Below are 15,906 nucleotides of genomic sequence, written 5' to 3'. Positions count from 1 at the left end.
TGGTGAAATGTGTTCACTTTAGCATCAGTAATGTTGGAAGATCTTCAATAACAAGCATTCATTTGGGTTAAAATGTGCCATAGTGCTAGCTTAAATGATTCTATGCATAAATCCTGAGACCATGGTCAGAGTTTACCTTCTCTTTATGATCATGAACTACAGCATAAAAAAAAGCACCTGTAAGTGAAAATATGACTCATTTTTCTCTTTGTTACCTTATGTAGTAAGAGGGAGAGGAGTGACACCTTACATGAGCAACATAGTCCACTTTTGAGTCACTTTATTCAAATCATGCAATAATGTATGCATCTTGTCTCCTTCTGCTGAACCCACTCTACTGCAACATGTACCCCCAGCACATATTAATGTGAATCTACTGTGATGAAATGTGATGCGTTTGTTTGCACTGCAAAGAACAAGGACACAAATTCAAGAAGAAACATTTTTTATATTTCAAAGAGGATCTAGGAACATAATGGGAAAAAACACTGGGTCTGAACATCCAGACAATTGAGATCCAAAAATACATTTTCTTAGGAAATATTAATTACATACAAAACATAAAAATTTATATTTTAGTTTGGGCCCTCAAGAGGGTAGTCCCATTTTTTTTTTTATATTTTATTAATAAAAATAAACTTTTAAATATTTAATCCACCCATAACTTCTAGTGAGGCAGTTTTAACATTGAAATCAAACAAGATTTCAAACAACTTAATCCATTTTGCATTTGCATGCAACGACAACTGTACACCCCAAGTCTTGAACTTGCATAAAAATCAAAAGGCCAAAAAGTCTATGATGATTCAAACTTTAAGCACGAGAGCTCTGCAGCTGTGCGAGTCTCTGCTTTAAAAGTTCACTTTTCCTCCTCAGCTGTTCTTTGACTGAGAGAAGTCTCTGTTCGTCTGACTGCATGCTGTAAATGCACTCTGTAGCCTTCTTCAGGATCACCACTTTGGCTGCCTTTTCGTTGTTGGCCACTTCGGGGATCTCATCCCGCAGGGCGAAGAAGCTCAACTTGAGCTCGTTCCTCCTCTGGCGCTCCAGAACGTTATGAGTCCTTCTCTTGTCATAGTCCTCCGTATCAGACGTCCGTGGGCTTGAACACTTGCGGTTGGTGCTGATCTGTTTGAGGACCCTGTTGTGACCGCCACCTCCACTACTACTGCTGCTGCTGCTGCTGCTGGTCTCCAGCTTCAGCCTCTTGACAGCCGGCTGCTCGTGCCTCATGGATGGATGGGCGGCGTAATTATGTTGGTGGGTGGAGACGTGGCACCTCTTCAGCACGAGTGGGCTGGGGTGCCTGGTCTCTGCTGGGCTGGGGTCGCACCGCTTCACCGCCTGCCTCTTCTCCACTGTGACCACGTCGATCTCTTCCTCTTCCTCCTGGTCCTCCTCCTCCTCCTCCTCGTCATCATCATCATCGCCATCCTCATCTTCTGCAACACAAAAATAAAAAATAAAAATCACACTGATTCAGCATCAAGGTTGCAATTCATTCACATTGCATGCTGGCAGAGGGAAGGGAGGGGGTATGACCTCTCCTTCCACATCAGTTGATGGCTTAACATTGCAGCCAATATCACAGCAGTCTACAACATGTCTATCTCCTGCCTGGAAATCCGACAGCAAATCACAATCATTTAAACAGAGTTGGCATCGTTTTAGTCTAAATAGTGGTAACAATCTTTGCAAACTCAGCAGAGGGATATTCCTAATTGCACAGAGGGGTGTGACTGCATGATGAGTGCATATGCACAGCTTACCTGAGTCACTACAGCTGCTGCTACTGCTGCTGCCGCTGTTTGGTGGCGTGTCCAGTCCCAAATCCTTACTAGGCGGCGTCTCTGAGCTCTGCTTGGGCGTTTCTGCTATCGGGTACGGGAAAACCACAGATGGATCAATGCACTCCGAAGCGGATGTGTTCAGGTCTTGCAGGTAGCTGCTGTTCAGCCTCCATGCAGCTGCACCGGCGGGCTCCGCGCAGTCACCGCTCGCAGACTCCTTCCTCGCAGCGTGCAGGGAGGCGAGCCGCTCGGAGACCACCTTCTCCAGCTTGGCCGCCGCGGAGAAGCCGCTCCACATGCAGTCCTGGATGATGATGGACTTGAGGAAGGTCTGGGAGTAGTCTGCGTCGCAGATGATGCTCTGGTTGACCACGTCGTCACCCAGGAACTCGGTCACCATCTCCAGCTGATCCGCCGTGGAGGGGAAGAGGCTTGACAGGGACGGCCGGCGGCTAGGGGAAAGTGGAGGGGTCGGGAGCAGTTCAAATTTCTTCCAGATGTCCTCGCTCGGTGCCGGAGGCTGAAGCTGCTGAGGGTAGAAATCCTCCTCTTCGTTGTCATAGTAGAAATACGGTTGAAGAGAGTCGTAGTCGTAGTCATAGTTTTTACTCGTCAAACTTGAATTCAGCGGCATTTTGACTGTCTTTTTTCCTTATTGTGAAGCTGGTTGAAAGAAAAAAAATTATTAGATGTTGATTTAATTACAAAAAAAAAAAGGTCTGCAGGTTCAAAGCAGCTGCTTGGCACTGATCCTGCTCTGCAACATTAAGTGTAAGCAACGTCACATGGGTCACTCCAAAACATCGACTGTTTTTTGCACGCTTTGCATACATGCACCAGTGCTGCAGCAGCAGGTGCTTAACTGGGAAACTGCTAGTAAATTAAGTGCAAGAACGGAACCCCCACCTTCACTTAACTGCTACTGGCGATAAACTTATATATTTTTCACTAAACTGTCGTGGGAAGGTGACGTGAGAAAGCGTCCAGAAACCCACTCCCCTCCCTTAACGTTACCTTTTAGATTTTAAACTGTCGGCGGAAGAAGACGGGGCGAAATCGACCCAAAAGACGCAAAAAATGGCAGGGAAGTTATTCCAATACGAAAGTAACATTAAATCCTTCCAATCCTTCGTTTTCAGTGAGGCCGTGTGAAGTATGCATGGGAAGTTGAAGGGCTGCACGAGCGACGTACAGTCTGTCATCAGCAGCGTAGAATCACAGCTGAGAGCTCCGCCGGCTGCAATAAAAACAGGCGCAGCACTCCTCCATATCCTTCCGCTCGTTTTCCCGCGAAACACTCGCCGGCATTGAACATCTCACACACCTCCAAATACTTTTCTGCTTTTATCACCGGAAATAATCCACACAAAACATAAAGGTTGATTTAAACTCTAAACACGTGGTTTTATTAGTATATTTAGTCACTAAATTATGTATTTTCTCTTCACGCAAGGTCTATTTCGGTGGTGAAGAAGTGGGAGGGGCCATAGTAGAGTAGAGTAGAGCGTCCATTGACGGGAGGCATGCAGTAGATACTAATCTATGTAGTAGTAGGAGATAATTAGGATGAGTTATGTTACTACTATCCCGCCCAAAATATCACCAAACATCTCAAACTGTCTCATGAAGTCTGCTGCACATTTTTCTCTCATCGTTATCAATAAATACGTGAGATTTACTGCCTAAAAGTTGATTAATTTACCCGCTTTTGCACAAACCACAATTTTGCTTATTTTTTTCAAAACCCAGTTGTAAACGAATGTCTGCAGAAATGCAATTTAAAAAAAATAAAATAATGCAACGCAAAGGGGCACAGGTGCAGGAGCGTACCTCGATCCGTCGGCAGGCACTGACAGCTCTGACTGAAATAGGTGAATTCAACAAGCAGACACACTCAATAAAAAATTGAGGTTTGTGGTGTAATGTATAAATTAACATGCACCAATAAGAAATATAGTGTATGTGTGTGTGTGTGTGTGTGTGGGGGGGGGGGGGTTGATTCTGACAATGTAATGCAGCTCGGGTTTTGAGGCTGGGCAGATTGGCACAAATTAACTACAGGAAGGAAGCAATTAAAGGAATTAGATGGGTACAGCAGTTGCATGGAGGTGTCCTCCTCTGCTGTGATGGGGAGGGGGGATTGAGCGGACTTGGAGCGCCCTCTGCTGGTCAAAGTGCTCTAGGAGTGGACAGCAGCCAGGTAGGTGCAGGGTCAAACCATAGAGCTGAACATAAACTCCACAAACCATCCATGAACTGAGGGATTATTGACTTAAAGTAGATTAAAGAAATATTGTTGGGTGTAACACTATAAATGGCTCAGTAACATTATAGTGCTGTGCTGTGCTGTGTGTCAATGGAGCTTTTTATTGGGGTTAATGGGTCACTGGGACAAACTGATGTTTGTGCTTTTATTCTCTTTATGTTTTTAGGTCTCAACCACAAATGAAGGGGAACGGAGAGAAGGAGACAAGAGCAGAGAATAGAGATTTCTCTTGTTATCAAGTCCAGAGGAAGTGGAAAAGAAACCCCAAACTAACATAACACTATCTCTCCTATCCTCTGTACTCATTCCTTCATCCTTTCCCTCCCTTCTCTCCTTTCCTCACTTTGGGATGCTGTGTGGAGGATAGGGATCATAACCACCAGACTCATGTGTTGTGGTCATTGTGTTTATCGGCTCCGGATGTTTCTTGTGTTACTGTGTTTTCAGAGCGTCTGGAGACACAGAGGGGAGCTTTGAGACTAGCTGGCAACATTTCCTCTGATAAGTGGAGACTGAATTTGCTTGGGAGAAGTTTGATTGTGTTTTTTTTTCTCTTTCAGTAAAACTGGTTCTACCACTTTTGATTGACACGTTATACGTTAAAGTGCAGAAGTTTTATCAAAAACTAAATATTTTTCCTTCAAGGGCAGAAATGTCCAGCTATTGGCAAATGAAAAGTGCTATTTAAGTGCTGTATGAATCTATATTATAAGGATCAAAGTCAGTCATTAAGGTGGGTTCACACCTATTTTACTGCTTTTCTGATGTTCTTAGCACTTTTCAGATGCTGTCTATTTTGTAAAATGTATTACTTTGAAGCTAAATGTATTTTATTGTATTTCCTTCTTTTATGCCCTCTTAAACAAGATGTCCTTGTGTATCTAGAAAGGCGTCCGCCAAATAAAATGTATTATTATTATTGTTATTAGTGTTCATTTCTAACACTGCAATCATTCTGAGCAGAAATTGGCCCAAACAATTCAGAAGAATGAGTTCAGAAACCAAATCCTTCTGCTAATACTGGTGAGATAACCCATCATAGCAGTAAAACAACCACATTGCACCATCAATGCAAGACAGTTATAGCTTATTTCACACTCAAAGGAAATTCAAAGTGCTTTTATAGAAAATATGAAAGATGTTAAATAATGAATAAATAAGAAATACTACACTAAATAGTGTTTTAACCAAAATAAAAGGATGAACTGAGTAAGTATTAACAGAGAGTGGGAGATGAAATTGAAAAGCTAAAGAGATTTGTGATGTCTTGTGGTAATTAAAATAATTCCAGACTGGGAAAGATGTAGGATTATGAAACCACTGTGAGCAACTGAATCCCACCAAAGGACGCAACTAACAATTGTTTTCTTTATTGATTAATCAGTTGATTATATTTTCAATTAATCAACAATTTGTTTAGTCTAAAGAATGTTACAGAAGAATGAAAAATGTCCATCATAATTTCCCAGTTTACACTGTTACACAGATGTTCCGTTTTCAATGATACAAAACAGAGAAGAATGATCACACTTGAGAAGCTGTACACCGTCTCAAATGATGAATCTGTAATCAAAATTGTGATTACGTTTCTGAGGATTGATTCATTGATTAATCAACTTATTGTTTCAGCGCTAGAAGGAACACATCAAAATGTATGCACATGTAGTGGCCTCTAAAACAATCTAGTGTCCACAGCATGTACACTACTTTTTGCAAAACAAATCCCACAAAGCAATATAGTCTTTGATAAATAAAAACAGTTAGTTATGTTGACAGTTATGACACTACTTCTCCAATGATGGTGCAAAAATAATCATTCATAAGAGTCTGAAATCTCTGCTCACTATAGAGTAAGCTGTAGAGTGTTTCAAACAGAAACCAAAACTCATCACATTCAAAGTGAAAGCAAAACCTAACTGTATTCTTACAGAAAAGCTATTTTAATCAATTAATAAACAAAATAATCCCCTATTTTACAAATATTTAACACCTCTAAAATCTGAAGGTTTTGCCTAAGGAAGACTGGTAAACGTTTTAGTGTGTACAGTGGATATATTCAGGCTCGTATTCTGAACCCTGTACAGCCATTCTCTATGGGCCCCTGCATCCATGGCTATTCATTCTAGTATCTTCGTGGACCCTCCTTACATGAGGCAACTGTTGCCCTTCCTTTTGAATCATTTTTGAACTTCCCTAATGTTTGGCCACAAACACAACGCCCTGTGCTCTGTGGCCTCAAATATACAGCTTATTCAGCATACTACAAACTCTGCTATGTCAGTCGTTTCCTCTTCTGCGTCTATAGTGCGTGTTAGCATCAGTCATGTGGCGGCATGTTCACACACCTGCACCGAAATTCATTCATACATTGAAAGGCGAACACATCAGCAGACACATGTAGATGATTGGAGGGCTGTTTCTCATACAGTCAGGACAAGCTCAGCATGCTGCGTCTGTATGAGGCAGGAAATCAATATCTGTTCAGGTTAGTTGCTGTGAGGACGATTGCCAACTAAGCAGTCAACAATGAGAGCATGGCAGATCTGTCAGACTACTCCAGAGCTAATTGTGTCATTAATTATTAACAGTGACAATAGGCAGTTATTGACAAAGCCTGTAACAGCTACAGTTGTTCCTTCACTGCCTCTTAGATATGTTATTTACTTATTTTATTATATTTAAATATGACCCTTACATTGTTTTTCTTTAATGGGGCCTCCCATCATAAGCTTTTCACACGTTTGCACTCGTATAACCGGTGCGACAATGAACATTTCAATCTTGCGGCTTAAACCTGCAGTGTGTTTATAGTAACAGACTCACAGTTTGGTATTTTGTCTCTTCATGTGTCCTAGAAGATTTTCTGCCAAGTCTAAGACAAAATAAATGAGAGAGAGCCACGACAGATAAGTATTTATTGTAATAGGAATCCAAACAATTGTTCTTTATTATGATCAAATGTATATTCCTTTTACTACATCTTTTAAACATATACACACTGTGCAGGTGCAGCAAGAAAAGACTCCATTCCTGCCATGGCGATATTTCATCAACACCGGTCAAAAGTTTGGGGTCACTTTGAAATTTCCATTCCACTCCATTATAGACAGAATACCAGCTGAGATCAGTTGCATTGCATTTTTAACCAGGGCAGCAGTTTTCAGATTATATTATGTGCTTACATACTTGCAAAAGGGTTCTCCAATGTTTTCTCAGTTAGACTTTTAAAATGATTTCAGATTAGTAAACAGAATGTGCCTTTGAAACATTGGATGAATGGTTGCTGATAATGGTCAATGTAGATATTGCATTAAAGATCAGCCACTTCTTTCTACAACAGTCGAGAACCCTTTTGCAATTATGTAAGCACATAATGTAATCTGAAAACTGCTGCCCTGATTAAAAAAAATAACGCAACTGATCTCAGCTGGTATTCTGTCTATAATGGAGTGGAATGAAAATTTCTAAGTGACCCCAAACAGACAGCTGGCATCCTCATTTTCCTCAGTTTTTGATTTGGGGTCCAGAGCCAGAAGTCAGGAGACGATGACACTCCATCGAAATACCTGAAGGAGAGGACAGAAGAGATAGAAAGGTACATAAACATGAGGGGGGAAGTTTTAAGAGCACCCATCATATTCAGAGGGTATATTCTTCTGAATGTGATGTGTTGTTGTTTGTATTATTTGGTTATTTGGTTTCTGATGTGCTCCAACGCAGTGCCAAATGATGCTCCAAATTCTGAAAACAACATAAATCAGCTGTGAGGGAGAAAAACACACCTGGAAAGTGAAGAGGAAAGTGATCAACTTGTAAATGAGAGACAAACTCCAGATTGTTTACCCCCGTCTCAACATCTGCTAGTTCCCTTCTCTCTGCAGTTTAGTACATCACTGACATGCAGTGATATGCTCCTCCAGTGATAACTCAGCATCAGCTGCTTTATTTGATTTTAAATTTAAACATTTTGCGGAAGTTCTAAAATTCTGTCACAGCAAGGAAGACAAGAGCTTTCCACTCCCTGAAATGCAGCTCATCTGTGTGTTTGAAAGCCATATTTTTCAAACTGCACTTTTCTTTTCACTCATTATTAGATGACACGGGTAGAAAAGTTTTGCATATTATTGTGCAGTGCAATATCATTTAAGAAACAACTGATCACATTTATATCACTTAATTCACTTTGAGAGACATCATGGGGGCATAAAGGTCGAAACAGAAGCAGAAAGTCCCCACAAGAGCATAAGGATGGGATCTATTGGGACTCTAATAAATCATCAGGTCACACCAGTGCTGAATGAAATATCAAATGATAGTTACGAGGGTGAGGTTATAGTGTCCACTTTGTGGAGGGTGGGTATGAGGGTCCCTTAAAAAGCCACTAGAGGGCGTGTTGTGTCGCCTGAAAACCTACACATAAAAAAACCTACATAACAAAAAGCTATGTTATGTATTTTATTTCATTTCATCTAAATTTTAAAAATCTAATTTTATTCTATTTTTTAGTTTATTTTATTCTGTTTTTTGAATTTGTTGTTTCTAAATGTAATTCTGATGCTTTTCTTTTTAAAGCACTGTGAATTGTCTCTGTGTTTGAAATGTGCTGTATAAATAAAGCTGCCTTGCCTACATTTGTCATCCATCAGTTAGTAAGTATAAATCCTACTTATATTACATCACAACAGTAGTGTAGTGTTTCTAGTTTTGCACTGCACAGTTATTTGAAAATGTAACTAATGGTCTAATACCATGTTTTTATTTGAAATTCTTCATTATTTTCAAATACATTTCTTAAAACCAATTAAAAGTATAGTGAAAGTTAACAACTCCCTGCATTTAGATTTCTAATCTCTGGGTATACTGTAAATACTTACAGTACTGCAATGTATGTTATGCCTGCTAAATGTTTTGCTACCCTGGAACCACATAAAAGAGGGTTCCCTATTGCTAAAGAAAACACACACACACACACACACACACACACACACACACACACACACACACACATACATACACACACACACACACACACACACACACACACACACACACACACACACACACACACACTCACACAATAGAATAAATTTTGCAGAGGGTTTTTATGATCTGGGAAACTTTTAAACATGGTCTGAGTCATTGAAAATGAATACTAAACTGAACCTGTTCATGCCAATACCAGTGATCTTGAGTCACCACCTCCTACAGCAACAGCAAGAACAACATTCTGCTGAACTACATGGCATTATTATTGATACATTAAGTCATTTGGGGGTCCTGGATGCTCAAACACATTTATACAAGGATACCTGGGCACCACTCCATGCTTTGTTATCCAAAATCACAGCCACCAAATGAGTAGTATAGGTAATAGTACACATAACTCAGCATCAGCTGCATCAGCATGCAGCATCAGCTGCTTTATTTGATTTTAAATTTAAACATTTTGCGGAAGTTCTAAAATTCTGTCACAGCAAGGAAGACAAGAGCTTTCCACTCCCTGAAATGCAGCTCATCTGTGTGTTTGAAAGCCATATTTTTCAAACTGCACTTTTCTTTTCACTCATTATTAGATGACACGGGTAGAAAAAGTTTTGCATATTATTGTGCAGTGCAATATCATTTAAGAAACAACTGATCACATTTATATCACTTAATTCACTTTGAGAGACATCATGGGGGCATAAAGGTCGAAACAGAAGCAGAAAGTCCCCCACAAGAGCATAAGGATGGGATCTATTGGGACTCTAATAAATCATCAGGTCACACCAGTGCTGAATGAAATATCAAATGATAGTTACGAGGGTGAGGTTATAGTGTCCACTTTGTGGAGGGTGGGTATGAGGGTCCCCTAAAAAGCCACTAGAGGGCGTGTTGTGTCGCCTGAAAACCTACACATAAAAAAACCTACATAACAAAAAGCTATGTTATGTATTTTATTTCATTTCATCTAAATTTTAAAATCTAATTTTATTCTATTTTTAGTTTATTTTATTCTGTTTTTGAATTTGTTGTTTCTAAATGTAATTCTGATGCTTTTCTTTTTAAAGCACTGTGAATTGTCTCTGTGTTTGAAATGTGCTGTATAAATAAAGCTGCCTTGCCTACATTTGTCATCCATCAGTTAGTAAGTATAAATCCTACTTATATTACATCACAACAGTAGTGTAGTGTTTCTAGTTTTGCACTGCACAGTTATTTGAAAATGTAACTAATGGTCTAATACCATGTTTTTTATTTGAAATTCTTCATTATTTTCAAATACATTTCTTAAAACCAATTAAAAGTATAGTGAAAGTTAACAACTCCCTGCATTTAGATTTCTAATCTCTGGGTATACTGTAAATACTTACAGTACTGCAATGTATGTTATGCCTGCTAAATGTTTTGCTACCCTGGAACCACATAAAAAGAGGGTTCCCTATTGCTAAAGAAAACACACACACACACACACACACACACACACACACACACACACACACACACACACACACACACACACACACACACTCACACAATAGAATAAATTTTGCAGAGGGTTTTTATGATCTGGGAAACTTTTAAACATGGTCTGAGTCATTGAAAATGAATACTAAACTGAACCTGTTCATGCCAATACCAGTGATCTTGAGTCACCACCTCCTACAGCAACAGCAAGAACAACATTCTGCTGAACTACATGGCATTATTATTGATACATTAAGTCATTTGGGGGTCCTGGATGCTCAAACACATTTATACAAGGATACCTGGGCACCACTCCATGCTTTGTTATCCAAAATCACAGCCACCAAATGAGTAGTATAGGTAATAGTACACATAACTCAGCATCAGCTGCATCAGCATGCAGCATCAGCTGCTTTATTTGATTTTAAATTTAAACATTTTGCGGAAGTTCTAAAATTCTGTCACAGCAAGGAAGACAAGAGCTTTCCACTCCCTGAAATGCAGCTCATCTGTGTGTTTGAAAGCCATATTTTTCAAACTGCACTTTTCTTTTCACTCATTATTAGATGACACGGGTAGAAAAAGTTTTGCATATTATGTGCAGTGCAATATCATTTAAGAAACAACTGATCACATTTATATCACTTAATTCACTTTGAGAGACATCATGGGGGGCATAAAGGTCGAAACAGAAGCAGAAAGTCCCCCACAAGAGCATAAGGATGGGATCTATTGGGACTCTAATAAATCATCAGGTCACACCAGTGCTGAATGAAATATCAAATGATAGTTACGAGGGTGAGGTTATAGTGTCCACTTTGTGGAGGGTGGGTATGAGGGTCCCCTAAAAAGCCACTAGAGGGCGTGTTGTGTCGCCTGAAAACCCTACACATAAAAAACCTACATAACAAAAAAGCTATGTTATGTATTTTTATTTCATTTCATCTAAATTTTAAAAATCTAATTTTATTCTATTTTTTAGTTTATTTTATTCTGTTTTTGAATTTGTTGTTTCTAAATGTAATTCTGATGCTTTTCTTTTTAAAGCACTGTGAATTGTCTCTGTGTTTGAAATGTGCTGTATAAATAAAGCTGCCTTGCCTACATTTGTCATCCATCAGTTAGTAAGTATAAATCCTACTTATATTACATCACAACAGTAGTGTAGTGTTTCTAGTTTTGCACTGCACAGTTATTTGAAAATGTAACTAATGGTCTAATACCATGTTTTTATTTGAAATTCTTCATTATTTTCAAATACATTTCTTAAAACCAATTAAAAGTATAGTGAAAGTTAACAACTCCCTGCATTTAGATTTCTAATCTCTGGGTATACTGTAAATACTACAGTACTGCAATGTATGTTATACCTGCTAAATGTTTTGCTACCCTGGAACCACATAAAAGAGGGTTCCCTATTGCTAAAGAAAACACACACACACACACACACACACACACACACACACACACACACACACACACACACACACACACACACACACACACACACATACACACACACCTCAGCAATAGAATAAATTTTGCAGAGGGTTTTTATGATCTGGGAAACTTTTAAACATGGTCTGAGTCATTGAAAATGAATACTAAACTGAACCTGTTCATGCCAATACCAGTGATCTTGAGTCACCACCTCCTACAGCAACAGCAAGAACAACATTCTGCTGAACTACATGGCATTATTATTGATACATTAAGTCATTTGGGGTCCTGGATGCTCAAACACATTTATACAAGGATACCTGGGCACCACTCCATGCTTTGTTATCCAAAATCACAGCCACCAAATGAGTAGTATAGGTAATAGTACACATAACTCAGCATCAGCTGCATCAGCATGCAGCATCAGCTGCTTTATTTGATTTTAAATTTAAACATTTTGCGGAAGTTCTAAAATTCTGTCACAGCAAGGAAGACAAGAGCTTTCCACTCCCTGAAATGCAGCTCATCTGTGTGTTTGAAAGCCATATTTTTCAAACTGCACTTTTCTTTTCACTCATTATTAGATGACACGGGTAGAAAAGTTTTGCATATTATTGTGCAGTGCAATATCATTTAAGAAACAACTGATCACATTTATATCACTTAATTCACTTTGAGAGACATCATGGGGGCATAAAGGTCGAAACAGAAGCAGAAAGTCCCCACAAGAGCATAAGGATGGGATCTATTGGGACTCTAATAAATCATCAGGTCACACCAGTGCTGAATGAAATATCAAATGATAGTTACGAGGGTGAGGTTATAGTGTCCACTTTGTGGAGGGTGGGTATGAGGGTCCCTTAAAAAGCCACTAGAGGGCGTGTTGTGTCGCCTGAAAACCTACACATAAAAAAACCTACATAACAAAAAGCTATGTTATGTATTTTTATTTCATTTCATCTAAATTTTAAAATCTAATTTTATTCTATTTTTAGTTTATTTTATTCTGTTTTTGAATTTGTTGTTTCTAAATGTAATTCTGATGCTTTTCTTTTTAAAGCACTGTGAATTGTCTCTGTGTTTGAAATGTGCTGTATAAATAAAGCTGCCTTGCCTACATTTGTCATCCATCAGTTAGTAAGTATAAATCCTACTTATATTACATCACAACAGTAGTGTAGTGTTTCTAGTTTTGCACTGCACAGTTATTTGAAAATGTAACTAATGGTCTAATACCATGTTTTTATTTGAAATTCTTCATTATTTTCAAATACATTTCTTAAAACCAATTAAAAGTATAGTGAAAGTTAACAACTCCCTGCATTTAGATTTCTAATCTCTGGGTATACTGTAAATACTTACAGTACTGCAATGTATGTTATACCTGCTAAATGTTTTGCTACCCTGGAACCACATAAAAGAGGGTTCCCTATTGCTAAAGAAAACACACACACACACACACACACACACACACACACACACACACACACACACACACACACACACACATACACACACACACACACACACACACACACACACACACACACACACACACACACACACAATAGAATACATTTTGCAGAGGGTTTTTATGATCTGGGAAACTTTTAAACATGGTCTGAGTCATTGAAAATGAATACTAAACTGAACCTGTTCATGCCAATACCAGTGATCTTGAGTCACCACCTCCTACAGCAACAGCAAGAACAACATTCTGCTGAACTACATGGCATTATTATTGATACATTAAGTCATTTGGGGTCCTGGATGCTCAAACACATTTATACAAGGATACCTGGGCACCACTCCATGCTTTGTTATCCAAAATCACAGCCACCAAATGAGTAGTATAGGTAATAGTACACACAGTTGGATATACACTGCACTAAACACATTTCTGGACATAAAAACCTGCTAGTCAATGATTGACTTTTAAAAGAAAACTGCAAAGTCCTCTATTATTGAGAACCCCATAAAATAAAGTTAGCAGTAATGCAATCCTTACATGATAAAGGGATTGTATTGTAGCTTTAGGATTTAACACACAAAGTGTATGTGCAGGTTTGAGCTTTTTAGTAAATCTCTGAGTTTAGTTACAGCTGCAGAGTAAAGGCATGTCTGCCAGTACAAGGCTGTGTCAACTGTTACACTCACAACAGAAGCTCCCTCAGGCACCAAGCAGACACAACTTTTGACTAAACATTACTCAGGTTCCAGACTTTACTCAGTTTTTACAACAGAAGCATGTTTCCATTTCACTAAACTGCAAACAGACCATAGTAGCTACCTGTGTGAAAGGGAGACTGTAGAATGACAATGTGCCTTTCAGGTCTGACATTCATGGCTAAATGAGCATTCTTCTCAGGTTGAAAACTTCAGTAGCCTAAGTAAGATACTGTAAACTGACCTTGAGTAAAGTTTTTTTTTAGTCAAACTACTGTTTCCAAGCTAAGAAATTAACTTTTATGCTCAAACAAATATGCAAATTGAAATGTATATATCTTTACCAATTAAATCATCCATTCTAACCAATGAAACAGCATTTTTTTTCCTTTCTGTTGAGCTCCAGAATCAGAAACAGGTTTAATGCCAAGTAAGATTTTTATTTTTATTTTTTATGTCTTTGCAAGGAATGGTGTGTTGACTTTCCAGGTTGATTAAAAGTCTAAATGACCGAGCTGACATTTTATCACAGAATTTGGTCAAATACATCTTGTGACAGAGAGATGCTTACAGGTAAGGAGAAATGTACCTAATTTCGTTTTACCATGTGCTGATATTTATGTTTATCTACATTGTTTTTTCTCTCAAATTTGATGTGTTGTTAAGTATTTGCAATAACAATCATTAGTTCAGTTCAGTTTATTTTACGAAAGGGCACAGTGCAAATTAATAAAACACATGATTTCCCAATGGGTTAAAAAAGCCAGAATTAGCCAAAAGGCTATTTTTCATCTGTGGTCCCCTGCCCTCGATGTTGAAAAAGGCTTTTTAAAATACAAAGAAACAAAAAGGAAGACAACACAAGCAAAACAAAACTTAGCACAAAACATCCCAGAAACAGAAAACAACTAAACAAAGCACGACACAGAACTTAGCACAAGACAAGACACAGCACAGAAGCAGAAAGATATACAAACAAAGCAAATCAACAGAGTATAAAGTAAAAAAAAAAAAAAGATTAGAGCAGACACAGCCGTTATTAAAATGTCATATCGAAACACATTGTTCTTGCTTTGTCCACCAGGGGTCAGGTTTTCACTAGATATTGCCATATCAGGGCTTGTTTATTCTAAATATAATTTCTGCCCTTAAAAGAGGGGTACAATGTAAACAAAACTGTAAAAATTGTATTATGGGACCAAACTATATCGTTCTGTGTGAAGATACATTTGTAACATTTACGTCTATGAGGGTCTGTTTCATTCACTGTTTCATTCAATCTTTGTACCAGAATCCAGTTAAATTGTCTCCAATTTTTGGTGGCTTGTAAATAAAAAAAATAATATCCCCCCAAAAGGGATGTTTATTCACCATGACATGCCAGTTAAATCAATAGCCTGCCTAGTCATAACGCCATGTGTTGCTTTAAGGTAAACACATTATGCAGTCCTGTGTGTACAGGCAGCAATAATAAAAGAAAGGTTTACTTGCTGATGATGTCACGGCCGGGATGCCTGGCACACGTGCAGGCAGCAGTTGGTTCCATCCTCTGGGAGGGTCGACAACAACGGGACTGCGTAGCACAGGCGCAGTCAAATGCGTAACGTTAGCTAGAAAACTAATCCAACCCGTTTCGGATTATTATCCATTAAATCCAAACATCTACCGTCGGATACCGTGGGACGCTTCCTCGCTCAAATTCGGCGCTGTTTTGATGTCACCTTGCGTCTCCCCCACCCCCTTGATGATGATTTGCGAGGAAGATGCGCCTGTCTGAAATTTCCGTTGACCTTCTCC

At 38.8% G+C, this 15,906-nt stretch overlaps 1 protein-coding gene and 1 long non-coding RNA gene across 4 annotated transcripts; both read right to left on the bottom strand.

Annotated features, from left to right (window-relative positions):
• Positions 1 to 428: 428 nt before the first annotated feature.
• myca (MYC proto-oncogene, bHLH transcription factor a) lies at positions 429 to 3,013 on the bottom strand. Of its 3 annotated transcripts, none has more exons than XM_078281016.1 (3): positions 2,805 to 3,013; positions 1,770 to 2,453; positions 429 to 1,442 (listed from the first exon to the last, which is right to left on the bottom strand). In XM_078281016.1, the coding sequence occupies exons 2-3, from the start codon at positions 2,422 to 2,424 to the stop codon at positions 814 to 816; spliced, it is 1,284 nt and encodes a 427-aa protein (XP_078137142.1). In that variant the 5' UTR covers positions 2,425 to 2,453; positions 2,805 to 3,013; the 3' UTR covers positions 429 to 813. The 3 variants fall into 3 exon arrangements, with proteins under 3 accessions (XP_078137142.1, XP_078137144.1, XP_078137143.1); XM_078281018.1 differs by having other exon boundaries at positions 429 to 1,439; XM_078281017.1 differs by having other exon boundaries at positions 1,770 to 3,013.
• A 3,944-nt stretch (positions 3,014 to 6,957) lies between these two features.
• Positions 6,958 to 15,681, bottom strand: LOC144537297 (uncharacterized). The gene is made up of 2 exons (XR_013503841.1): positions 15,597 to 15,681; positions 6,958 to 7,622 (listed from the first exon to the last, which is right to left on the bottom strand). It is a non-coding gene; the product is annotated as an uncharacterized LOC144537297 (long non-coding RNA).
• Positions 15,682 to 15,906: the final 225 nt, after the last annotated feature.

The sequence above is a fragment of the Sander vitreus genome, chromosome 22 (assembly GCF_031162955.1).
Source record: "Sander vitreus isolate 19-12246 chromosome 22, sanVit1, whole genome shotgun sequence".
In the NCBI taxonomy this organism is placed as follows: Eukaryota; Metazoa; Chordata; class Actinopteri; order Perciformes; family Percidae; genus Sander; species Sander vitreus.
This window is presented reverse-complemented; position numbering and strand designations above follow the sequence as displayed.

Excerpts from the sequence above, each read along its gene's own strand:
- myca (XM_078281017.1), bottom strand. The coding sequence starts at position 2,424 with ATGCCGCTGAATTCAAGTTTGACGAGTAAAAACTATGACTACGACTAC. Across the intron at positions 1,443-1,769 it reads CAGCAGCTGTAGTGACTCAG|AAGATGAGGATGGCGATGAT; the intron begins GTAAGCTGTGCA and ends TTTGTGTTGCAG.